The sequence below is a fragment of the Pleurodeles waltl genome, chromosome 6, assembly GCF_031143425.1.
Source record: "Pleurodeles waltl isolate 20211129_DDA chromosome 6, aPleWal1.hap1.20221129, whole genome shotgun sequence".
NCBI lineage: Eukaryota > Metazoa > Chordata > Amphibia > Caudata > Salamandridae > Pleurodeles > Pleurodeles waltl.
This window is the reverse complement of record NC_090445.1, coordinates 741,146-767,582: the sequence shown is the minus strand read 5'-3', so window position 1 is coordinate 767,582 and position 26,437 is coordinate 741,146. Positions and strand designations below refer to the sequence as shown.

The window sequence follows — 26,437 nt, the reverse complement described above, 5'->3', positions numbered from 1 at the left end:
CAGGGTAGCGATAGCGAGCAGAGAAGGCTCACTCCAGGGTAGCAATAGCGAGCAGAGAAGGCTTACTCCAGGGTAGCGATAGCAAACAGAGAAGGCTTACTCCAGGGTAGCGATAGCGAGCAGACAAGGCTTACTCCAGGGCAGCGATAGCGAGCAGAGAAGGCTTACTCCAGGGTAGCGATAGCGAGCAGAGAAGGCTCACTCCAGGGCAGCGATAGCAAGCAGAGAAGACTCACTCCAGGGTAGCGACAGAAAGCAGAGAAGGCTCACTCCAGGGTAGTGATAGCGAGCAGAGAAGGCTCACTCCAGGGTAGTGATAGCGAGCAGAGAAGGCTTACTCCAGGGTAGCAATAGTAAACAGAGAAGGCTTACTCCAGTCTAGTGATAGCGAGCAGAGAAGGCTCACTCCAGGGTAGCAATAGCGAGCAGAGAAGGCTCACTCCAGGGTAGCGATAGTGAGCAGAGAAGGGTCACTCCAGGGTAGCGATAGCGAGCAGAGAAGGCTCACTCCAGGGTAGCAATAGTGAGCAGTGAAGAGTCACTCCAGGGTAGCGAGCAGCGAAGGCTATTCCAGGGTAGCACTAGCGAGCAGCGAAGGCTTACTCCAGGGTAGCATTAGCAAGCAGAGAAGGCGTATTCCAAGGTAGCAACCGTGAGCAGAGATGGCTTACACTAAGGTAGCAATAGCAAGCAGAGAAGGCTCCCTCCAGGGTAGTGATAGCAAACAGAGAAGGCTTACTTCAAGGTAGTGACAGCGAGCAGAGAAGGCTCACTCCAGGGTAGTGATAGCGAGCAGAGAAGGCTCACTCCAGGGTGGCGATAGCGAGCAGAGAAGACTCACTCCAGGGTAGCAAAAGCGAGCAGAGAAGGCTCACTCCAGGGTAGCGATAGCGAGCAGAGAAGGCTCACTCCAGGGTAGCGATAGCGAGCAGAGAAGGCTCACTACAGGGTAGCGATAGCGAGCAGAGAAGACTTACTCCAGGGTAGCGAAAGCGAGCAGAGAAGGCTCACTCCAGTGTAGAGACAGCGAGCAGAAGAGGCTCACTCCAGGGTAGCGACAGCAAGCAGAGAAGGCTCACTCCAGGGTAGCGATAGCGAGCAGAGGAGGCTCACTCCACGGTAGCGATAGCGAGCAGAGAAGGATCACTCCAGGGTAGCGATAGCGAGCAGAGAAGGCTCACTCCAGGGTAGCGATAGCGAGCAGAGAAGGGTCACTCCAGGGTAGCGATAGCGAGCAGAGAAGACTCACTCCAGGGTAGTGAAAGCGAGCAGAGAAGGCTCACTCCAGGGTAGCGATAGCGAGCAGAGAAGGCTCACTCCAGGGTAGCGATAGCGAGCAGAGAAGTCTCACTCCAGGGTAGCGATAGCGAGCAGAGAAGGCTCACTCCAGTGTAGAGACAGCGAGCAGAAGAGGCTCACTCCAGGGTAGCAACAGCAAGCAGAGAAGGCTCACTCCAGGGTAGCGATAGCGAGCAGAGGAGGCTTACTCCAGGGTAGCGATAGCGAGCAGAGAAGGATCACTCCAGGGTAGCGATAGCGAGCAGAGAAGGCTCCCACCAGGGTAGCGATAGCGAGCATAAGAGGCTCACTCCAGGGTAGTGATAGCGAGCAGAAGAGGCTCACTCCAGGGTAGCGATAGCGAGCAGAGAAGGCTTACTCCAGGGGTTCGATAGCGAGCAGAGAAGGATCACTCCAGGGTAGCGATAGCGAGCAGAGAAGGATCACTCCAGGGTAGCGATAGCGAGCAGAGAAGGGTCACTCCAGGGTAGCGATAGCGAGCAGAGAAGGCTCACTCCAGGGTAGCGATAGCGAGCAGAGAAGGCTCACTCCAGGGTAGCGATAGCGAGCAGAGAAGGCTCACTCCAGTGTAGAGACAGCGAGCAGAAGAGGCTCACTCCAGGGTAGCGACAGCAAGCAGAGAAGGCTCACTCCAGGGTAGCGATAGCGAGCAGAGGAGGCTTACTCCAGGGTAGCGATAGCGAGCAGAGAAGGATCACTCCAGGGTAGCGATAGCGAGCAGAGAAGGCTCCCACCAGGGTAGCGATAGCGAGCATAAGAGGCTCACTCCAGGGTAGTGATAGCGAGCAGAAGAGGCTCACTCCAGGGTAGCGATAGCGAGCAGAGAAGGCTTACTCCAGGGGTTCGATAGCGAGCAGAGAAGGCTCACTCCAGGGTAGCGATACTGAGCAGAGAAGGTTCACTCCAGGGTAGCGACAGCGAGCAGCAAAGGCTTCCTCCAGGGTAACGATAGCGAGCAGCGAAGGCTTACTCCAGGGTAGCGATAGCAAGCAGAGAAGGCTTACTCCAGGGTAGTGATAGCGAGCAGAGAAGACTCACTCCAGTGTAGCGATAGAGAGCAGAGGAGGCTTACTCCAAGGGAGCGACAGCGAGCACATAAGGCTCACTCCATGGAATCGATAGCGAGCAGAGAAGGCTTACCTCAAGGGAGTGACAGCGAGCAGAGAAGGCTTATTCCACGGTGGCAATAGCGAGCAGAGAAGGCTTCCTCCAGGGGTTCGATAGCAAACAGAGAAGGCTTACCTCAAGATAGTGACAGCGAGCAGAGAAGGCTTATTCCACGGTGGCAACAGCAAGCAGAGAAGGCTTCCTCCAGGGGTTCGATAGCAAGCAGAGAAGGCTTACCTCAAGATAGTGACAGCGAGCAGAGAAGGCTTATTCCACAGTGGCAATAGCGAGCAAAGAAGACTTACCTCAAGGTAGTGACAACGAGCAGAGAAGGTTTACTCCAAGGTAGCGACAGCAAGCACATAAGGCTCACTCCAGGGAATCAATAGCGAGCAGAAAAGGCTTACCTTAAGGTAGTGACAGCGAGCAGAGAAGGCTTATTCCATGGTGGCGATAGCGAGCAAAGAAGGCTTACCTCAAGGTAGTGACAGCGAGCAGAGAAGGCTTACTCCAAGGTAGCAACAGCGAGCACATAAGTCTCACTCCAGGGAATCAATAGCGAGCAGAGAAGGCTTACCTTAAGGTAGTGACAGCGAGCAGAGAAGGCTTATTCCACGGTGGTGATAGCGAGCAGAGAAGGCTTACTCCAGGGGTTTGATAGCGAGCAGAGAAGGCTTCCTCCAGGGTAGCGATAGCGAGCAGAGAAGACTTAATCCAGGGTAGTGAAAGCAAGCAGAGAAGGCTTATTCCACAGTGGCAATAGCGAGCAGGGAAGGCTTACTCCAGGGGTATAAAAGCGAGCAGAGAAGGCTTACCTCAAGGTAGCGACAGCAAGCACATAAGGCTCACTCAAGGGAATCAATAGCGTGCAGAGAATGCTTACCTCAAGGTAGTGACAGCGAGCAGAGAAGGCTTACTCCAGGGGTTCGACAGCGAGCAGAGAAGGCTTACTCCAGGGTAGCGATAGCGAGCAGCGAAGGCTCACTCCAGGGTAGCGATAGCGAGCAGAGAAGGCTCACTCGAGGGTAGTGATAGCAGACAGAGAAGGCTTACCTCAAGGTAGTGACAGCGAGCAGAGAAGGCTCACTCCAGGGTAGCGATAGCGAGCAGAGAAGGCTCACTCCAGGGTAGCGATAGCGAGCAGAGAAGACTCACTCCAGGGTAGTGAAAGCGAGCAGAGAAGGCTCACTCCAGGGTAGCGATAGCGAGCAGAGAAGGCTCACTCCAGGGTAGCGATAGCGAGCAGAGAAGACTTGCTCCAGGGTAGCGATAGCGAGCAGAGAAGGCACACTCCAGTGTAGAGACAGCGAGCAGAAGAGGCTCACTCCAGGGTAGCGACATCAAGTAGAGAAGGCTCACTCCAGGGTAGCGATAGCGAGCAGAGGAGGCTCACTCCACGGTAGCGATAGCGAGCAGAGAAGGATCACTCCAGGGTAGCGATAGCGAGCAGAGAAGGCTCACTCCAGGGTAGCGATAGTGAGCAGAGAAGGGTCACTCCAGGGTACCGATAGCGAGCAGAGAAGACTCACTCCAGGGTAGTGAAAGCGAGCAGAGAAGGCTCACTCCAGGGTAGCGATAGCGAGCAGAGAAGGCTCACTCCAGGGTAGCGATAGCGAGCAGAGAAGGCTCACTCCATGGTAGCGATAGCGAGCAGAGAAGACTTACTCCAGGGTAGCGATAGCGAGCAGAGAAGGCTCACTCCAGTGTAGAGACAGCGAGCAGAAGAGGCTCACTCCAGGGTAGCGACAGCAAGCAGAGAAGGCTCACTCCAGGGTAGCGATAGCGAGCAGAGGAGGCTTACTCCAGGGTAGCGATAGCGAGCAGAGAAGGATCACTCCAGGGTAGCGATAGCGAGCAGAGAAGGCTCCCACCAGAGTAGCGATAGCGAGCATAAGAGGCTCACTCCAGGGTAGTGATAGCGAGCAGAAGAGGCTCACTCCAGGGTAGCAATAGCGAGCAGAGAAGGCTTACTCCAGGGGTTCGATAGCGAGCAGAGAAGGCTCACTCCAGGGTAGCGATAGCGAGCAGAGAAGGCTCACTCCAGGGTAGCGATAGTGAGCAGAGAAGGGTCACGATAGCGAGCAGAGAAGACTCACTCCAGGGTAGTGAAAGCGAGCAGAGAAGGCTCACTCCAGTGTAGAGACAGCGAGCAGAAGAGGCTCACTCCAGGGTAGCGACAGCAAGCAGAGAAGGCTCACTCCAGGGTAGCGATAGCGAGCAGAGGAGGCTTACTCCAGGGTAGCGATAGCGAGCAGAGAAGGATCACTCCAGGGTAGCGATTGCGAGCAGAGAAGGCTCCCACCAGGGTAGCGATAGCGAGCATAAGAGGCTCACTCCAGGGTAGCGATAGCGAGCAGAGAAGGCTTACTCCAGGGGTTCGATAGCGAGCAGAGAAGGCTCACTCCAGGGTAGCGATACTGAGCAGAGAAGGCTCACTCCAGGGTAGCGACAGCGAGCAGCAAAGGCTTCCTCCAGGGTAACGATAGCGAGCAGCAAAGGCTTACTCCAGGGTAGCGATAGCAAGCAGAGAAGGCTTACTCCAGGGTAGTGATAGCGAGCAGAGAAGACTCACTCCAGTGTAGCGATAGAGAGCAGAGGAGGCTTACTCCAAGGGAGCGACAGCGAGCACATAAGGCTCACTCCAGGGAATCGATAGCGAGCAGAGAAGGCTTACCTCAAGGGAGTGACAGCGAGCAGAGAAGGCTTATTCCACGGTGTGAGAAAGTAGCCTCTTTCTAGCCTTGTTACCCCCACTTTTGGCCTGTTTGTGAGTGTATGCCAGGGTGTTTTCACTGTCTCACTGGGATCCTGCTAGCCAGGGCCCAGTGCTCATAGTGAAAACCCTATGTTTTCAGTATGTTTGTTATGTGTCACTGGGACCCTGCTAGTCAGGACCCCAGTGCTCATAAGTTTGTGGCCTATATGTATGTGTTCCCTGTGTAGTGCCTAACTGTCTCACTGAGGCTCTGCTAACCAGAACCTCAGTGGTTATGCTCTCTCATTTCTTCCAAATTGTCACTAACAGGCTAGTGACCAATTTTACCAATTCACATTGGCTTGCTGGAACAACCTTATAATTCCCTAGTATATGGTACTGAGGTACCCAGGGTATTGGGGTTCCAGGAGATCCCTATGGGCTGCAGCATTTCTTTTGCCACCCATAGGGAGCTCTGACAATTCTTACACAGGCCTGCCACTGCAGCCTGAGTGAAATAACGTCCACGTTATTTCACAGCCATTTTACACTGCACTTAAGTAACTTATAAGTCACCTATATGTCTAACCTTTACCTGGTAAAGGTTAGGTGCAAAGTTACTTAGTGTGTGGGCACCCTGGCACTAGCCAAGGTGCCCCCACATGGTTCAGAGCCAATTCCCTGAACTTTGTGAGTGCGGGGACACCATTACACGCGTGCACTACATATAGGTCACTACCTATATGTAGCTTCACAATGGTAACTCCGAATATGGCCATGTAACATGTCTATGATCATGGAATTGCCCCCTCTATGCAATCCTGGCATAGTTGGCACAATCCCATGATCCCAGTGGTCTGTAGCACAGACCCTGGTACTGCCAAACTGCCCTTCCTGGGGTTTCACTGCAGCTGCTGCTGCTGCCAACCCCTCAGACAGGCATCTGCCCTCCTGGGGTCCAGCCAGGCCTGGCCCAGGATGGCAGAACAAAGAACTTCCTCTGAGAGAGGGTGTGACACCCTCTCCCTTTGGAAAATGGTGTGAAGGCAGGGGAAGAGTAGCCTCCCCCAGCCTCTGGAAATGCTTTGTTGGGCACAGAGGTGCCCAATTCTGCATAAGCCAGTCTACACCGGTTCAGGGGACCCCTTAGCCCTGCTCTGGCGCGAAACTGGACAAAGGAAAGGGGAGTGACCACTCCCCTGACCTGCACCTCCCCTGGGAGGTGTCCAGAGCTCCTCCAGTGTGCTCCAGACCTCTGCCATCTTGGAAACAGAGGTGCTGCTGGCACACTGGACTGCTCTGAGTGGCCAGTGCCACCAGGTGACGCCAGAGACTCCTTCTGATAGGCTCCTTCAGGTGTTAGTAGCCTATCCTCTCTCCTAAGTAGCCAAACCCTCTTTTCTGGCTATTTAGGGTCTCTGTCTCTGGGGAAATTTTAGATAACGAATGCATGAGCTCAGCCGAGTTCCTCTGCATCTCTCGCTTCACCTTCTGATAAGGAATCGACTGCTGACTGCGCTGGAAGCCTGCAAACCTGCAACATAGTAGCAAAGACGACTACTGCAACTCTGTAACGCTGATCCTGCCGCCTTCTCGACTGTTTTCCTGCTTGTGCATGCTGTGGGGGTAGTCTGCCTCCTCTCTGCACCAGAAGCTCCGAAGAAATCTCCCTTGGGTCGACGGAATCTTCCCCCTGCAACCGCCGGCACCAAAAAGCTGCATTACCGGTCCCTTGCATCTCCTCTCAGCATGACGAGCGAGGTCCCTCGAATCCAGCGACTCTGTCCAAGTGACCCCCACAGTACAGTGACTCTTCAGTCCAAGTTTGGTGGAGGTAAGTCCTTGCCTCACCTCGCTGGGCTGCATTGCTGGGAACCGCGACTTTTGCAGCTACTCCGGCCCCTGTGCACTTCCGGCGGAAATCCTTTGTGCACAGCCAAGCCTGGGTCCACGGCACTCTAACCTGCATTGCACGACTTTCTAAGTTGGTCTCCGGCGACGTGGGACTCCTTTGTGCAACTTCGGCGAGCACCGTTTCACGCATCCTCGTAGTGCCTGTTTCTGGCACTTCTCCGGGTGCTACCTGCTTCAGAGAGGGCTCCTTGTCTTGCTCGACGTCCCCTCTCTCTGCTGGTCCAATTTGCGACCTCCTGGTCCCTCCTGGGCCTCAGCAGCGTCCAAAAATGCTAACCGCACGATTTGCAGCTAGCAAGGCTTGTTGGCGTTCGTTCGGCGGGAAAACACTTCTGCACGACTCTCCACGGCGAGTGGGATCCGTCCACCAAAGGGGAAGTCTCTAGCCCTTTTCGTTCCTGCAGAAACTTCAGCTTCTTCTGTCCAGTAGAAGCTTCTTTGCACCCGCAGCTGGCATTTCCTGGGCATTTGCCCATCTCCGACTTGCTTGTGACTTTTGGACTTGGTCCCCTTGTTCCACAGGTACCCTAGATTGGAAATCCACAGTTGTTGCATTGCTGGTTTGTGTCTTTCCTGCATTATTCCTCTAACACGACTTCTTTGTCCTTAGGGGAACTTTAGTGCACTTTGCACTCACTTTTCAGGGTCTTGGGGAGGGTTATTTTTCTAACTCTCACTATTTTCTAATAGTCCCAGCGACCCTCTACAAGGTCACATAGGTTTGGGGTCCATTCGTGGTTCGCATTCCACTTTTGGAGTATATGGTTTGTGTTGCCCCTATCCCTATGTTTCCCCATTGCATCCTATTGTAACTATACATTGTTTGCACTGTTTTCTAAGACTATACTGCATATTTTTGCTATTGTGTATATATATCTTGTGTATATTTCCTATCCTCTCACTGAGGGTACACTCTAAGATACTTTGGCATATTGTCATAAAAATAAAGTACCTTTATTTTTAGTATAACTGTGTATTGTGTTTTCTTATGATATTGTGCATATGACACTAAGTGGTACTGTAGTAGCTTCACACGTCTCCTAGTTCAGCCTAAGCTGCTCTGCTAAGCTACCATTATCTATCAGCCTAAGCTGCTAGACACCCTATACACTAATAAGGGATAACTGGGCCTGGTGCAAGGTGCAAGTACCCCTTGGTACTCACTACAAGCCAGTCCAGCCTCCTACACACGGTGGCAATAGCGAGCAGAGAAGGCTTCCTCCAGGGGTTCGATAGCAAACAGAGAAGGCTTACCTCAAGATAGTGACAGCGAGCAGAGAAGGCTTATTCCACGGTGGCAACAGCAAGCAGAGAAGGCTTCCTCCAGGGGTTCGATAGCAAGCAGAGAAGGCTTACCTCAAGATAGTGACAGCGAGCAGAGAAGGCTTATTCCACAGTGGCAATAGCGAGGAAAGAAGACTTACCTCAAGGTAGTGACAACGAGCAGAGAAGGTTTACTCCAAGGTAGCGACAGCGAGCACATAAGGCTCACTCCAGGGAATCAATAGCGAGCAGAAAAGGCTTACCTTAAGGTAGTGACAGCGAGCAGAGAAGGCTTATTCCATGGTGGCGATAGCGAGCAAAGAAGGCTTACCTCAAGGTAGTGACAGCGAGCAGAGAAGGCTTACTCCAAGGTAGCAACAGCGAGCACATAAGTCTCACTCCAGGGAATCAATAGCGAGCAGAGAAGGCTTACCTTAAGGTAGTGACAGCGAGCAGAGAAGGCTTATTCCACGGTGGCGATAGCGAGCAGAGAAGGCTTACTCCAGGGGTTTGATAGCGAGCAGAGAAGGCTTCCTCCAGGGTAGCGATAGCGAGCAGAGAAGACTTAATCCAGGGTAGTGAAAGCAAGCAGAGAAGGCTTATTCCACAGTGGCAATAGCGAGCAGGGAAGGCTTACTCCAGGGGTTGAAAAGCGAGCAGAGAAGGCTTACCTCAAGGTAGCGACAGCAAGCACATAAGGCTCACTCAAGGGAATCAATAGCGTGCAGAGAATGCTTACCTCAAGGTAGTGACAGCGAGCAGAGAAGGCTTACTCCAGGGGTTCGACAGCGAGCAGAGAAGGCTTACTCCAGGGTAGCGATAGCGAGCAGCGAAGGCTCACGCCAGGGTAGCGATAGCGAGCAGAGAAGGCTCACTCGAGGGTAGTGATAGCAGACAGAGAAGGCTTACCTCAAGGTAGTGACAGCGAGCAGAGAAGGCTCACTCCAGGGTAGCGATAGCAAGCAGAGAAGGCTCACTCCAGGGTAGCGATAGCGAGCAGAGAAGACTCACTCCAGGGTAGCGATAGCGAGCAGAGAAGGCTCACTCCAGGGTAGCGATAGCGAGCAGAGAAGGCTCACTCCAGGGTAGCGATAGCGAGCAGAGAAGACTTGCTCCAGGGTAGCGATAGCGAGCAGAGAAGGCTCACTCCAGTGTAGAGACAGCGAGCAGAAGAGGCTCACTCCAGGGTAGCGACAGCGAGTAGAGAAGGCTCACTCCAGGGTAGCGATAGCGAGCAGAGGAGGCTCACTCCACGGTAGCGATAGCGAGCAGAGATGGATCACTCCAGGGTAGCGATAGCGAGCAGAGAAGGCTCACTCCAGGGTAGCGATAGCGAGCAGAGAAGGGTCACTCCAGGGTAGCGATAGCGAGCAGAGAAGGGTCACTCCAGGGTAGCGAAAGCGAGCAGAGAAGGGTCACTCCAGGGTAGCGATAGCGAGCAGAGAAGGCTCACTCCAGGGTAGCGATAGCGAGCAGAGAAGGCTCACTCCAGTGTAGAGGCAGCGAGCAGAAGAGGCTCACTCCAGGGTAGCGACAGCAAGCAGAGAAGGCTCACTCCAGGGTAGCGATAGCGAGCAGAGGAGGCTTACTCCAGGGTAGCGATAGCGAGCAGAGAAGGATCATTCCAGGGTAGCGATAGCGAGCAGAGAAGGCTCCCACCAGGGTAGCGATAGCGAGCATAAGAGGCTCACTCCAGGGTAGTGATAGCGAGCAGAAGAGGCTCACTCCAGGGTAGCGATAGCGAGCAGAGAAGGCTTACTCCAGGGGTTCGATAGCGAGCAGAGAAGGCTCACTCCAGGGTAGCGATACTGAGCAGAGAAGGCTCACTCCAGGGTAGCGACAGCGAGCAGCAAAGGCTTCCTCCAGGGTAACGATAGCGAGCAGCGAAGGCTTACTCCAGGGTAGCGATAGCAAGCAGAGAAGGCTTACTCCAGGGTAGTGATAGCGAGCAGAGAAGACTCACTCCAGTGTAGCGATAGAGAGCAGAGGAGGCTTACTCCAAGGGAGCGACAGCGAGCACATAAGGCTCACTCCAGGGAATCGATAGCGAGCAGAGAAGGCTTACCTCAAGGGAGTGACAGCGAGCAGAGAAGGCTTATTCCACGGTGGCAATAGCGAGCAGAGAAGGCTTCCTCCAGGAGTTCGATAGCAAACAGAGAAGGCTTACCTCAAGATAGTGACAGCGAGCAGAGAAGGCTTATTCCACGGTGGCAACAGCAAGCAGAGAAGGCTTCCTCCAGGGGTTCGATAGCAAGCAGAGAAGGCTTACCTCAAGATAGTGACAGCGAGCAGAGAAGGCTTATTCCACAGTGGCAATAGCGAGCAAAGAAGACTTACCTCAAGGTAGTGACAACGAGCAGAGAAGGCTTACTCCAAGGTAGCGACAGCGAGCACATAAGGCTCACTCCAGGGAATCAATAGCGAGCAGAAAAGGCTTACCTTAAGGTAGTGACAGCAAGCAGAGAAGGCTTATTCCATGGTGGTGATAGCGAGCAAAGAAGGCTTACCTCAAGGTAGTGACAGCGAGCAGAGAAGGTTTACTCCAAGGTAGCAACAACGAGGACATAAGTCTCACTCCAGGGAATCAATAGCGAGCAGAGAAGGCTTACCTTAAGGTAGTGACAGCGAGCAGAGAAGGCTTATTCCACGGTGGCGATAGCGAGCAGAGAAGGCTTACTCCAGGGGTTTGATAGCGAGCAGAGAAGGCTTCCTCCAGGGTAGCGATAGCGAGCAGAGAAGACTTAATCCAGGGTAGTGAAAGCAAGCAGAGAAGGCTTATTCCACAGTGGCAATAGCGAGCAGGGAAGGCTTACTCCAGGGGTTTAAAAGCGAGCAGAGAAGGCTTACCTCAAGGTAGCGACAGCAAGCACATAAGGCTCACTCAAGGGAATCAATAGCGTGCAGAGAATGCTTACCTCAAGGTAGTGACAGCGAGCAGAGAAGGCTTACTCCAGGGGTTCGACAGCGAGCAGAGAAGGCTTACTCCAGGGTAGCGATAGCGAGCAGCGAAGGCTCACTCCAGGGTAGCGATAGCGAGCAGAGAAGGCTCACTCGAGGGTAGTGATAGCAGACAGAGAAGGCTTACCTCAAGGTAGTGACAGCGAACAGAGAAGGCTCACTCCAGGGTAGCGATAGCGAGCAGAGAAGGCTCACTCCAGGGTAGCGATAGCGAGCAGAGAAGGCTTACTCCAGGGTAGCAATAGCAAGCAGAGAAGTCTCACTCCAGGGTAGCGACAGCGAGCAGAGAAGGCTCACTCCAGGGTAGGGACAGCGAGCAGAGAAGGCTCACTCCAGGGTAGCGACAGCAAGCAGAGAAGGCTCACTCCAGGGTAGCAATAGCGAGCAGAGGAGGCTCACTCCAGGGTAGCGATAGAGAGCAGAAGAGGCTCACTCTAGGGTAGTGATAGCGAGCAGAGAAGGCTCACTCCAAGTAAGCGATAGCGAGCAGAAGAGGCTCACTCCAGGGTAGTGATAGCGAGCAGAGGAGGCTCCCTCCAGGGTAGCGATAGCGAGCAGAGAAGGCTTACTCCAGGGTAGCGATAGCGAGCAGAGAAGGCTTACTCCAGGGTAGCGATAGCAAACAGAGAAGGCTCACTCCAGGGTAGCGATAGCGAGCAGAGAAGGCTTACTCCAGGGTAGCGATAGCAAACAGAGAAGGCTTACTCCAGGGTAGCGATAGCGAGCAGAGAAGGCTCACTCCAGGGTAGCGATAGCGAACAGAGAAGGCTCCCTACAGGGTAGCGATAGCGAGCAGAGAAGGCTCACTCCAGGGTAGCGATAGCGAGCAGAGGAGGCTCACTCCAGGGTAGCGATAGCGAGCAGAAGAGGCTTCCTCCACCGTGCAGGAGAAGGAGAGTAGCTCATACTGCATAACAAAGTATTGCTAAATTTATGGCTCTTTTAGAAAGTTGCGGTTTAATTTAGAAGGCAGTACGGAATGAAACCCTCGAGATAACTCCACGATTCACTGTCCACCATGTAACGCTTTGCTCCCACCCATGCCCATGTTACAACCAGTCCCCTTCTCCTGGCCCTCACCCCTCTGGCATGAACGTGGCCCTCGGTCACAACCCAGACCATACCTTTTGGCCCCTGGGCCCCTGGGAAAATGTTTGTGGGTACACACGAGAAATAACAAAGCACAGACTTGCTTTGTGTTCAAACAGTGCTTCCCATCAGGTAGGCCATGTGTGGGCTTCAAGCAGAAAACATTACACCTGAATCTACCCGTCCACACTGAACATAGCCCAGGTGTGCCATGAAGTCAATCATGAGGCATTCAAAACCTCTTCTGACACTAAGACCTGACATACAAAGACATTCCAGTCATCAGAACCCGCTATACTGATCCTCTCACACACCTGCACCATGATCAGTGCTATACTGACCCTCTCACACACTCTCACCCTGTGCAGTGCTATACAGATCCCCCTCACACTCGCACCACGTGCAGCGCTATACTGACCCTCTCACACACTCGCACCATGTGCAGCGCTATACTGACCCTCTCACACACTCGCACCATGTGCAGCGCTATACTGACCCTCTCACACACTCGCACCATGTGCAGCGCTATACAGATCCTCTCACATGCTCGCACCATGATCAGCGCTATACTGACCCTCTCACATGCTTGCACCATGTGCAGAGCTGTACAAATCACCTCACACACTCGCACCATCATAAGGGCTACACTGATCCTCTCACATGCTTGCACCATGTGCAGAGCTATACAGATCCCCTCACACATTCGCACCACAAGCAGCGCTATACAGACCCTCTCACACACTCGCACCATGATCATCGCTATACAGATCCCCTCACACACTCGCACCACAAGAAGCGCTATACAGATCCTCTCACACACTCGCACCACCTGCAGTGCTATACAGATCCTCTCACACTCGCACCATGTGCAGCGCTATACAGACCCTCTCACACACTCGCACCACGAGCAGCGCTATGCAGATCCCCTCACACAGTCGCACCACGAGCAGTGCTATACAGAACCTCTCACACTTGCACTACGTGCAGCGCTATACAGATCCTCTCACACACTCGCACCACGTGCAGCGCTATACAGATCCTCTCGCACACTCGCATCTCACACTCGCACCACGTGCAGCGCTATACAGATCCTCTCACACACTCGCATCTCACACTCGCACCACGTGCAGAGCTATACAGATCCCCTCACATACTCGCACCACAAGAAGCGCTATACAGATCCCCTCACATACTCGCACCACGAGCAGCGCTATACAGATCCTCTCACACTCGCACCACGTGCAGCGCTATACTGACCCTCTCACACACTCGCACCATGTGCAGCGCTATACTGACCCTCTCACACACTCGCACCATGTGCAGTGCTATACAGATCCCCCTCACACTCGCACCACGTGCAGCGCTATACAGACCCACTCGCACCACGAGCAGCGCTATACAGATCCCCTCACATACTCGCACCACGAGCAGCGCTATACAGATCCTCTCACACTCGCACCACGTGCAGCGCTATACAGATCCTCTCACACACTCGCACGAGCAGCGCTATACAGATCCTCTCACACACACGCATCTCACACTCGCACCACGTGCAGCGCTACACAGATCCCTTCGCACCACGAGCAGCGCTATACAGATCCTCTCACACACTCGCACCACCTGCAGTGCTATACAGATCCTCTCACACACTTGCACCATGATCAGCGCTATACAGATCCTCTCACACTCGCACCACGTGCAGCGCTATACAGATCCTCTCACACACTCGCACCACGTGCAGCGCTATACAGATCCCCTCACACACTCGCACCACGAGCAGCGCTATACAGATCCTCTCACACTCGCACCACGTGCAGCGCTATATAGATCCTCTCACACTCGCACCACGTGCAGCGCTATTCAGATCCTCTCACACACTTGCACCACGTGCAGCGCTATTCAGATCCTTTCACACTCGCACCATGTGCAGTGCTATATAGATCCCCTCACACACTTGCACCACGAGCAGCGCTATACAGACCCTCTCACACATTCGCACCACGAGCAGCGCTATACTGACCCTCTCACACACTCGCACCATGTGCAGTGCTATACAGATCCCCTCACACACTTGCACCACGAGCAGCGCTATACAGACCCTCTCACACATTCGCACCACGAGCAGTGCTATACAGATCCTCTCACACACTTGCATCTCACACTCGCACCACGTGCAGCGCTATACAGATCCTCTCACATACTCGCACCACATGCAGCGCTATACAGACCCTCTCACACACTCGCACAACGAGCAGCGCTATACAGATCCTCTCACACTCGCACCACGTGCAGCGCTATACAGACCCTCTCACACACTCGCACAACGAGCAGCGCTATACAGATCCTCTCACACTCGCACCACGTGCAGCACTATACAGATCCTCTCACACACTCGCACCACATGCAGCGCTATACAGATCCTCTCACACAGTTGCACCATGATCAGCGCTATACAGATCCTCTCACACACTTGCACCACGTGCAGCGCTATTCAGATCCTTTCACACTCGCACCATGTGCAGTGCTATACAGATCCCCTCACACACTTGCACCACGAGCAGCGCTATACAGACCCTCTCACACATTCGCACCACGAGCAGTGCTATACAGATCCTCTCACACACTTGCATCTCACACTCGCACCACGTGCAGCGCTATACAGATCCTCTCACATACTCGCACCACATGCAGCGCTATACAGACCCTCTCACACACTCGCACAACGAGCAGCGCTATACAGATCCTCTCACACTCGCACCACGTGCAGCGCTATACAGATCCTCTCACACACTCGCACCACGTGCAGCGCTATACAGATCCTCTCTCACAGTCGCACCATGTGCAGCGCTATGCAGATCCTCTCACACACTCGCACCACGTGCAGCGCTATACTGACCCTCTCACACACTCTCACCCTGTGCAGTGCTATACAGATCCTCTCACACTCGCACCACGTGCAGCGCTATACAGATCCTCTCACACACTCGCACCATGATCAGCGCTATACAGATCCTCTCACACCCGCCAGGGAGCAGTGGGGTTGGTCTCTCAGTTGCCAGTTATGGCTGCTAAATTTGAGGCTGCCTTGCGGTGGACTCTGCAGAAGTTTTTCAGAGTATGTCTGAAGCACGTGTCCTTCCCAGGAGAGAGCGCCTCCATCATCAAAGCACCATCTTATAGTTGTTGGTTGTCCATGGGGGCACCCCAATTCTGTGACCATCTACCACCAGCTGTCAGTGAAGCGGAGAATATAAGGTCTGAAGTTACCCCTCTGCAGTGACGTGGGCTTCGCAAGGTAGAAACATTTTGCATATTTCTGGCACATATCTAGCATATGTGTCCACACTTAGCACGTCCCTGATATACATTCGGTGCATTCACAGCCAGAATTTGGGAAATTCCACCCATGCGTTCTGCACAGTTTAGCAACTCATTCTGCACACTCCAGCCAAATATTCTGCACATCCCCAACACATTATAGCATGACATTACAGTTTATAGACATTTTTGGTGCATATTCTGACTTTTTTGCCCAACAGCACATTTCATGAAACAACATCCCACTTACTAAGCTCATTATCTCAGAGGGTCGACACAGTACCGCAACCCTGGACACTACTGCCCCTTTTCTGGACACTACAGCTACCCTTCTGGACTCCACCAGCAAGCATGTGGACACTATCATTCTGGACTCCATCACCACCCATGTGGACACTACCCTTCTGGACTCCACCATCACCCATCTGGACACTACCATTCTGGTCTCCACCACCACCCATGTGGACCCGACCAGTGTGGACTCCACCACCACCCATGTGGACACTACCATTCTGGACTCCATCACCACCCATGTAGACACTACCATTCTGGACTCCATCACCACCCATGTGGACACTATCCTTCTGGACACCACCATCACCCATGTGGACACAACCAGTCTGGACTCCACCACCCCCAATGTGGACACTACCCTTCTGGACTCCACCACCACCCATGTGGACACAACCAGTCTGGACTCAACCACCACCCATGTGGACACAACCAGTCTGGACTCAACCACCACCCAAGTGGACACAACCAGTCTGGACTCCACCACCACCCATGTGAACACAACCATTGTGGCCTCCACCATCACCCATGTGGACACAACCAGTCTGGACACCACCACCCCGAATGTGGACACAACCAGTCTGGACTCCACCACCCCCAATGTAGACACTACCCTTCTGGACTCCACCACCACCCATGTGGACCTGACCATTCTGGACTCCACCACCACCCATGTTGACACTACCGTTCTGGACTCCACCACCACCCATGTGGACCCGACCATTCTGGACTCCACCACCACCCATGTGGACACTACCCTTCTGGACTCCACCACCACCCATGAGGACCCGACCATTCTGGACACCACCACCCATGTGGACACAACCAGTCTGGACACCACCACCCTCAATGTGGACACTACCATTCTGGCCTCCACCACCACCCATGTGGACACAACCAGTCTGGACACCATCTACCTTCAAGTATAGAATGAGTTTGAGATACAAATTTCAAAGGCTTCTTCAGAGAATTGCAGTCAGACATGGATACATGTTCTACGCTGAAGACATACATGCTCTAGGCGCTACTTACAGCTGGTCCGCGATCTCCTTTGGGCCCCGGAGGTCCGGCTAGCAGTGGGAAGTCTGTAGGCGCACTGAAGTTCCAGAGGTGGTAGGTCCATGTCCCTGCCGGGGTCGTGGCTGGTGTCTGCCCGCTGACTCTGCTGAGGACCCATTCAGGCTGTGACTTGGTGGGCAGGGCTGGGGTCGGGCTGGCCTTAGCATCCCGCAGGCCTGGCCGCCTCTCGGGGGTGTCTGTCCTGTTCAAGGGCGCAGCTGTCCCCGGGGCAGGGGCGTCCTTCAGTGCTGCTTCAGGCCTCCTTTCCACGGGAGGTGCTGATGTGCTCTGCACTCCGGAAGGTTTGGAGGTCGCTTTTTGGTACATTTTCTTCTTGGCTTCTTTTGGGGACTCTTTCTGGGTGATTGTCGAGTTTTTAGCGCCATGTAACACTGACTTAGCGGTTGGAAGGGTCCCTGTCTTTTCCTGTTGAGGAGGTGTGAGACGAGAAACATTTTTGGATGCACTAGTCGCCCAAGTGTGCAGATCTAGAGTCTGGTGCGACGCTGGGGCCACGGACGTGGCGGTGGCCCTCGGGATGGACACTTTGGCCTGCGGCGTGGATGAGGTACGGATACCCCGGTGCTGATGCTCCGTGCGCACAGTGGCTCCTCTGGAAGGCGCTTTGCTCGGACGGTGGCTTGGCGGGCGCGTCACAGCAGCAGGGCTGGCAGGGGGCACTGCTAGGTCCGGCCTGTAAGTGTCGGCCTCTCGGCACTGCTTCTTCAGGTACCTGCAGTAATTGTGCGCTGCTTCGGCCGAAGGCAAAATGTCAAACTGACAAATAGCGCCTTGAAAGTGCGCAGAGCGCTGGTTGAGCTTCCCCAGGACGAAGGAGCCTTCGGGGTCCAGAGCCTCGTCCTTGCGGAGCTGCAGGTCGGCGTGGACGCGCGTCCTCCCGCAGGAGGTGCGCAGGGTGACCACCTGGCCGCGGATGTCGATGGCCATGTGGTGCCAGCGCCCGTCCTGCACATCGTGGCGGAAGTTCACCGACTGCTTGTGGCCCACGTAGACGATGGTCCTTCCGGGGGTGAACTGCACCCCGAGCTGGAGCTTCTTCTTCCTGCTCTTCACGCTGAAGAGGAAGGCGCTGTTGGCGCGCAGGGACCACAGGCTGAGCACCAGGGTCAGCTCGGTGCCCAGGGCGGCGGGGATAACGCTCCGGACGGGGCCCCCGATGCGCACGGCCTGCGTGAGGCGCACCCCAGGATGGGGGGAGCTGCTCCCCGTGAGGCCCAGCCTCTCAAGGACGTCCACATCTGAAAGAAGAAAAAGAATGATTATAGATCAGACCTCGCGACAGATGGCAAGGCAGAATGACATGCACATACATTAACGCTTGTGCGTCCACGGAGGACAGACGTGGTCGCTGCCACGAACCGGGGCCACAACCTCCCTAGTGCATCGTGGGAGCCGAGAGCGCTTGGAGGCTTCGAGCAGGGACTCCCATCTCATGCTAAGACAGTGCCCAGTGTGGGGCTGTGCCACACACTGTGCCAGGGCGCACAGGGGCGGAGGAGACAATACATTTCTGGGGGGGACAGGGGCAGCCTTGGGGACTTTCAATCCACCCTATACAAATCGCTCGTTGTTTACGAACTGCAGGCTCCGATAAATATACACAATCATATATATTGGAAGTGAAATAGGGAGAAAGGAAGGCATGTTTTCACAGTCTGAAAGTATCTTTAATTCATATTTACATTCACAAAGTAATTAGCTCAAATGTGAAAATAACATGTCGATTAACCTTGCATCTTCATGCACCAAGCAAATCAAGGTAGGAGGGTAAAAAGGAAGAACATGCCCTTTGCGCCCCACACCCATCATGCCCTTCGCCTCATGCCAATTGGAACCGCACTGGAGAGATCAAAAGCGATTATGTACAATAATTGTAAACTGTGCTCGGAAACCAGAGTTCTAATAACACTTCTACACCTGTGTGTGATCTTGGGCAGCTCAGCTCCACATCAGTCATAACTAAAAGCAATCCAACTGAAGAAGCTCTTGCAGTTACAAGCTATATAAACATGGATTCTCTAATCTCTGTATAAACTGCAGTCATGCATTTCTTTAGAAACAGCTGTTTGTGATGCACCAAGTCACTGCGTGTAAAGAAAAGACATTCACTGATTATAAAGAAAAGACATTGGAAAATGACTATGATAGGGTTATTACAGTCGAGTTCTGACATTACAATGCCTTCTGCCAGAGCTAGCAGCCAAGGTAAAAGGCAGACCAGGTCACAGAGCATAATTAATGCAGCTGTTTAAAGCAAAAAATGGAATGTTGCTTTTCTTTCTTCTGCTCTACTTTAATAGCTTGGAATGACGGAAGCTATGGACTAAGGTTTTAAGTGGTTTGTGGGAAAGTTGGTGGTGTGACCATGTATTATATGGGGTAAAATACCGCCTGCGTACATAATGATATTGCAAGTCACCTTGAAGTTCATACCTTATAAACAAGCATTGGCAAAGCCAATAGGTCTCGCCTATGTGTTTTAGCCATGCTGTACACTAGTGAGAATACTATTCAGCATGGCTCAAAGTTAATGGCATAAAGGAGAATGATGTGTCATCGACTGGTGTGGCGTAGTGTCATGGAGTCAGTAGAGTGTCCTAGAATGGAGCAGTAAACTAACTTTAAAGGAACAGGGGTCCCTTGAATAAAATGCAACACCACTCCCATAAACAATGATATTAAAGTAGTATGCAAACGGAATGTGTCATGCATTTATTCAATCAAAATATAAAAGATCAAATGTAGTGGGAAAACATCAACAGGGGAAATCGAGAAAGACTGGTATTCGGGCATTACACAAGTTATCTGGATGACCCAATGTCACCAATTACAAGAAAAATGTAAAAAGTAACCTATATAGTACAGTGGTTTGGAGGAGGCTGGCCTGGTTTGTAGTGGGTATCTATGGTACTAGCACCTTATACCAGGTCCAGTTATCCCTTATCAGTGAAATGTAGGCAGTGCCTAGACGCCAGGCTCTCTAGGGGTAGCTGTAGTCAAGGCTTATCTAGGAGACGTGCAAAGCTCATGCAATACCACTGTAGTCACACACATGAAAGCAAACACTCAGTGTTACAAAAATAAAGGTACTTTATTTTAGTGACACAAATGCCAAAAATACCATAGAGACTGTACTCCCTTAGGAGGTAAGTAATACACCAATTACATACACTAGTATGCAGCAATAGCAATAAAAACAGAAAACAGTGCAATTAGTGAAAATCACAATGGTTAGAAATGGGCCTGGGGGAAATCCAAACCATATACTAAGAAAGTAGAATGCGAATGTCGGTTTCCCACCTAGGCAAGTGTGGTGTGTACAGGGGCGCTGGGATTATTAGAAAACACCAAAGGTAAGTAATAGAACCCACCTCAGAGCCCAGGAAAGCAGGAGTAAATCACAGTAACTTTCCTAGAACACACAAGAACACGAGAAAGAAGATAATGCAAGAACCAGAAGATACTTCAAGACACAAAGGGGGGAATCCTGGACCTAAAGACCTGTGGAAGAATGGGACTAGGCCCAAGAAGCACAGAAGAGTCCAGGGAGGACAGGAGCCCCTGCTAACCCGAATCAAGGTGCAAAAGAAGAACCACTGGTGAAGAACAACAGTCAGTACTGCACCCAAGAAGATGGATGCGGGTTCCTGGTTGGTGCAGATGATATCCCACACCGGATGGATGATTGCAGTCTGGTTGCGTCGCTGGATTCTGCCAACAAACCTTGGCACACGCAAAGCTCACGGTTAGCGGAAAATGGCACTGCCTGGGACCAGGAGGGACCTGGTGGACTCTACTCAGGAGGAGGAGTCAGATGGGGCTCTCAGCAACTCAGAGAGCCCACAGAAGACCAGCCAATGCACACAGGAGTCCTCCAGCACAGGGACAAAGGAGTTGCAAAAGGAGGCCCACGCAGCACAAAAACAAAGGATCCCACACCGCCAGAGAACCGCTCAGGAAGCTGTGCATTGCCAGAAGGAGTGCTGGGGGCCAGAGTTACTTTGTGCACAAAGAATTTAATAGAAGGATGCCAACAAGCCTTGGCAACTGAAAAACACGTGGTGAACAGGGTTACTGTCTTGCGTGGGAAGGCAAGCTCTTACCTCCACCAAAGATGGACAGTAGGACGTCAGGACCATCTGGACCACTTCAGTCCACCACCCGTGATGTAGGATCCATGCAACTCAACAGGAGAGGGGACCCAAGCAGATGGTCGTTGTTGAAGAGAGGTGCCTGCTGAAGCAGGGGAGTGACTCCTTCACTCCAAGGGAGATTCGTTCATTCTTCTGGTGCAGGCTGAAGACAGGCTGTCCTCTGAGGATGCACGACCGGGAAACAGTTGCATATGCTGGCAAGAGCTGAAGATACAATGTTGCAGAAGTCGTCTTTGCTACGTTGTTGCAGTTTGTGGAGTTCCTGGAGGGTCCAGATGCAGTTTCTTCAGTGAGAAGGTGAAGTAAAGGATGCAGAGGATTCCTGCTGGAGTCTTGCAATCCGAATCTGAAGAACCTCCCAAAGGAGAGACCCTAAATAGCCATAAAAGGGGGATTGGTCAGCTAAACTGGTAAGCACCTATCAGGGGACGGCTCAGACACCACCTGCTGGCACTAGCAACTCTGATGCTCCCAGAGTTTGCTGCCAACTTGGAATCCAAGATGTCAAAACACAGGGACCTTCTGGAGGAGCTCTGAGCACCACACCTGGGGTGGTGATGGACAGGGGAGTGGTCACTCCCCTTTCCTTTGTCCAGTTTCGTGCCAGAGCAGGGACAGGGGTTACCTGAACCGGTGTAGACTGGATTATGCAAGGAGGGCACCAAATGTGCCCTTCAAAGCATTTCCAGTGGCCTGGGGAAGGAAGCTACCCCTTCCAAACCTATTTCCAAAGGGAGAGGGTGTAACACCCCTCCCCCAAAGGAAATCAAGCTTCTCAAGCAACAGGAGGGCAGAAACCTGTCCGAGAGGTGGCAGCAGCTGGGGCTGCCTGGAAAACCTCAGAAGGCTGGAATGGCAATACTGGGGGTCCTCTAAGGAGCCCCCAGAGTGCATAAAATCATACAACCAATGCTTGCAAAAGCCTTGGGTTATGATTCCAACATGTTTGATACTAAACATACCTATGTTCCGAGTTACCATTATGTAGCTGGGAATAGGTAGTGATCTATTTCAAGTACATGTGTAAAATGGCATTCCCACACTCCTGAAGTCTGGGAAAATGGTCCTGGAGGTCGTGGGGGCACCTCTGCTAGTGCAGGGGTGCCCTCACACACAGGTACTCTGCACACCGCCTCAGGGCTGGAGGGCCTGCCATGGGGGTGACTTATAAGTGACCTGGTGCAGTGTAACTGGCAGTGAAAGGGTGCATGCACCTTTTCACGCAGGCTGCAGTGGCAGTCCTGCAGAAGCCTTTGCATGGGCTCCCTATGGGTGGCAAAAGAAATGATGCAGCCCATATGGATCTCCTGGAACCCCAATGCCCTGGGTACCTAGGTACCATATACTAGGGACTTATAAGGGGGCACCAGTGTGCCAATTTTTGGTGAAATACTGGGTTACCAGTATGCAAAAACCATCATTTAAGGGAGAGAGCATAACTACTGGGGTCCTGATTAGCAGGATCCCAGCAGACACACTCAAACACACTGACTAACAGGCCAAATGTGGGGGTAACCAAGCTAGGAAGAGGCTACTTTCCTACAAGGTTAGCAAACACAACAATGATTTACAAGCTTTTATACACCGACTTTTACATGAATGACTCAAATAGTGAATCAAGAAGTCATTAGCTCATAGAACCTATGCTAATGCCAACTTATGTACAATATCACAAATTCAAGTCAAGGTACTTTGGCCGAAGATATTTTGATCCCCTAGACAAGTATCAGGATCATCCTAAGCCTTCGTTAAGCTTGAGTTAAAAGGGTTACATAGTGCTTGTAACCATAACGGCGAAGATAAATCGGACTCACGTCTCATATGAGTGAGAAGGCAATCAATGGAGACCTGAATCTCTAATCAAGCGCCAATGCCATAAAGTAGTAGTAGAGTGGAGTAGTGTCACAGTGTAATAGAGTGGAGTAGTGTCACAGTGTAATAGAGTGTCATAGAGTGGAGTAGTGTCACAGTGTAAGAGTGTCATAGAGTGGAAAGGCATAAGGAAGAGTGAACTGGAGTAGAGTGAAGGTAAGTAATGTGAAGTGGCATAGAGAAAGTTGGGTAGAGTGTTACAGTGAACATAGTACATTGTTGTAAAGTGGAGTGGCGTAGAGGGTTGTGCAGTGGCATTGAGTAGAGTATCGTAGATTGAAGTGGCATAGAGTGGTGTGGAGTGGCATACAGTGGAGTAAAGTGGAATGGAGTGGCGTATAGGGAGTTGTGTAGAGAGTTACAGAGTGGAGAAAGTGTTAGAGTTTAATGGAATAGAGTGTCAGAGTCTAATATCATGGAGTGTAATGTCAGAGTGAAGTGTCATAGAGTGGAGGTGGGTGGTCTATAGTGAAGTGGCATAGAGTACAGTGGTGCAAACTAGATTGGTGTAGAGAGTAGTGGTATAGAGTGCATTGGTTTTGAGTACAGTGGTGTAGAGTGCATTGGCGAATACTGCACTGGTTTAGCGTACAGTGCAGTAGCGTAGAGTGGTGAAGAGTAGAGGGGAGCACAGAATAGATTGCAGTGGTTCAGAGTGCTGTGTCATAGAGTGATGCGGTGCATGGTAGAGCAGAGTGGTGCAAGGTAGAGTAGACTAGTGTAGAGTGCAGTAGTGGAGTGCAGTGATGCAGAGTAGAGTGGCATAGAGTGTAGTGGCATATAGTACGCTGGTGTAGAGTGCAGTAGAGTGGCATATAGTTGAGCGGTGCAGAGTAGAGTGCCGTGGTGCAGAGTAGAGAGGAGTATAGGTCAGTGGCAGAGTGCAGTGTTGCAGAGTAGAGTGTCATAAAGGGCAGTGGTGTAGAGTAGAGTGGCATAGAATGCATTGGTGTAGACTGCAGTGATGCAGAGTAGAGAAGAGTGGCTTAGAGTACAGTGGTGCAGAGTAGAATAGAGTTGCATAGAGTGCCGTGGCATAGAGTAGACTGCTGCAGAGTACAGTATAGTGGTGAAGAGTAGATTGTTGCAGAGTGGAGCATAGTGATGCAGAGTGCAGTAGCATAGAGCGGTGCAGAGCAGATTGGAGTGGCGCAGGGTACATTGGCGTGGTGCAAGATAGATTAAATGGCATAGCATAGAGTAGAGTTGGGTAGATTGCAGTGGCATAGAGGAGATGATTTCAAAGTAGAGTGAAGTGCCCTACAGTGGAGTGGTGTAGAGTAGATTACAGTGCAGTGGTGCAGAAAATAGTGCAGTGGGACAGAGCACAGTGGCATTGAGTGCAGAGGTGCAGAGTGGCGTGGAGTTCAGTGGCAGAAAGTGCAATGTTGCAGATTAGAGGGTCGCAGAGTACAGTGGTGTATTGTAGAGTGACATAGAGTGCAGTTGCATAGAGTGCTGTGGTGCAGAGTACAGTGGCATTGAAAGCAGTGGAATAGAGTGCTGTGGTGCAGAGTAGATTGGCATAGAGTGCAGTGGGATAGAGTGCATTGGTTTTGAGTAAAGTGGTGAAGAGTGCACTGGCAGAGTGCAGGGGTGTAGTGTACAATGGTTAGAGTAGAATAGCATAGATTGCAGTGGCGTAGAGTAGAGTGGAGTGGTACAGCATAGATTGCAGTGGCGTAGAGTGGCACAGAGTGGAGAAAAGTGGTGTAGGGTGCAGTGGCATAGGGTAGATTGTTTCAGAGTAGAGTGAAGAAAAGATAGAGAAAAGATAATATACTTCAATATGCTGAAGTATGTAACGATAACAACAACATAAATAATAACGCTAGGCATAACGGCCCAAAATGAAATATGGCTTCTCCCTGTTAGCCACACTGTAATGAAGCACTTCATTACCTAGAAAACAAAACATTAAACATAAATGTTAGAAAAATATACCCTTCTAATAGCTAAATTGTTGTGTAAAAATGTAAAATCTGGGCTCAGTCTGGACTTCACGGTTTCACCAACTGGTGTGATCTTAGGCAAATACAAACATTGTGTTTCACAGAGTCTCCTTTCTAGCCTGCAGGCATCAGGCTGAGTGGGACTCTGTTCTCTCTTTAGATCTTCCTCATTGTTTTGCAGCTCCTCTTGAAGGCGTCCTGCAGTGCTCCTCTTCAAGGCAGTAGGTGACAGTAATCATCCAAAACTCTTTTCTCCTCCTGTGCCCTTTGTTCTTATGAGCACCCTTAGAACAGGACAAAAGGGCAGAGGGCGCAGGGGGCCTCCTGACTCACCTTCATTTGGTTACCATCAGCTTGGAGGATTTGTCTGTACAGGGCTATCGTAAGTAGCGCTTTTGTGTGCTAATGGCCCTCTGAATGACAGATGTGAGAGGGGAAATTATTGTGTCCCCTTGTCCCCCCCACCTTCGTCCCCCGTGTCCCCCACCCTCCAAAATCTGGGGGGGATACATCCCCCGCGTCCCCCACACTTCCTACGCCCATGAGGGCGCAGGCCAGCCACTGCTGGATGGGCCACGTGAGCTCATCACAGACTCCGCAGCCACCGACCACTTGAGACTCACGGCAGCCACACACCTGCCTCAGGGCGTCCTGGGTACAAATGACAAATGGGTCGAAAAAAGGGAATCTCCAGCAGCTGGAGTTTCTCTTCCTGTCCACCAGGCTAATTTCAAGTATCTCAGTGGCGGGTGGTCCGGAGGGGGGTTGCGGGGCCCCCCCACAGACCCAGGAAGGGCTAGCAGACGGACTGCGGCATCACCCTCACACGCAGGGGACCACCATCCGTGCCAGAGTGGCACACACGTTCATTTGTGGTTTCTATAGCACTAACTTGGGCCAAGGGCACTAAAAACTGCGCATGACACGAGGGGCTTAGGCACGGGCGGAAATCTAGAGTTATGAGCAGCTAAACACAAAACAATACAGCGCCGTGGACTTGAGAGACGGGACCCGACGCACCAATCACTGCTGTAACAAAGGGTCTTTCTCGCATGAGGATTGTAAGCTCCTTTGTAAAGGTGGAGTGAGTGGGGGTCACGCGCAGGGATAAGACATGGGGCCCCAAACCCTTGCGCTGAGAAGGCCTGTTTCATAGAACATTCTTTTTTAACACATTATGGGGATCATTCCGACCCTGGCGGTAAAAACCGCCAGGGCCGGGGTCCGCGGGAGCACCGCCAACAGGCTGGCGGTGCTCCTTCGGGCATTCTGACCGCGGCGGTACAGCCGCGGCCAGAAACGGAAAGTCGGCGGTGTACCGCCGACTTTCCGCTGCCCTGAGGAATCCCCCATGGCGGCGCAGCTTGCTGCGCCGCCATGGGGATTCTGACCCCCTCACCGCCATCCTGTTCCTGGCGGTTTCGACCGCCAGGAACAGGATGGCG

At 52.3% G+C, this 26,437-nt stretch overlaps 1 protein-coding gene across 1 annotated transcript in view; it reads right to left on the bottom strand.

Annotated features, from left to right (window-relative positions):
• The window catches only part of COL27A1 (collagen type XXVII alpha 1 chain), a 1,169,012-nt gene that overhangs the window by 1,014,047 nt on the left and 128,528 nt on the right, over window positions 1–26,437 (bottom strand). The window contains exon 3 of the mRNA XM_069236924.1: window positions 16,967–18,252. Coding sequence (XP_069093025.1) covers window positions 16,967–18,252 — 1,286 coding nt within the window. The remainder of the gene's footprint in view (window positions 1–16,966; window positions 18,253–26,437) is intronic.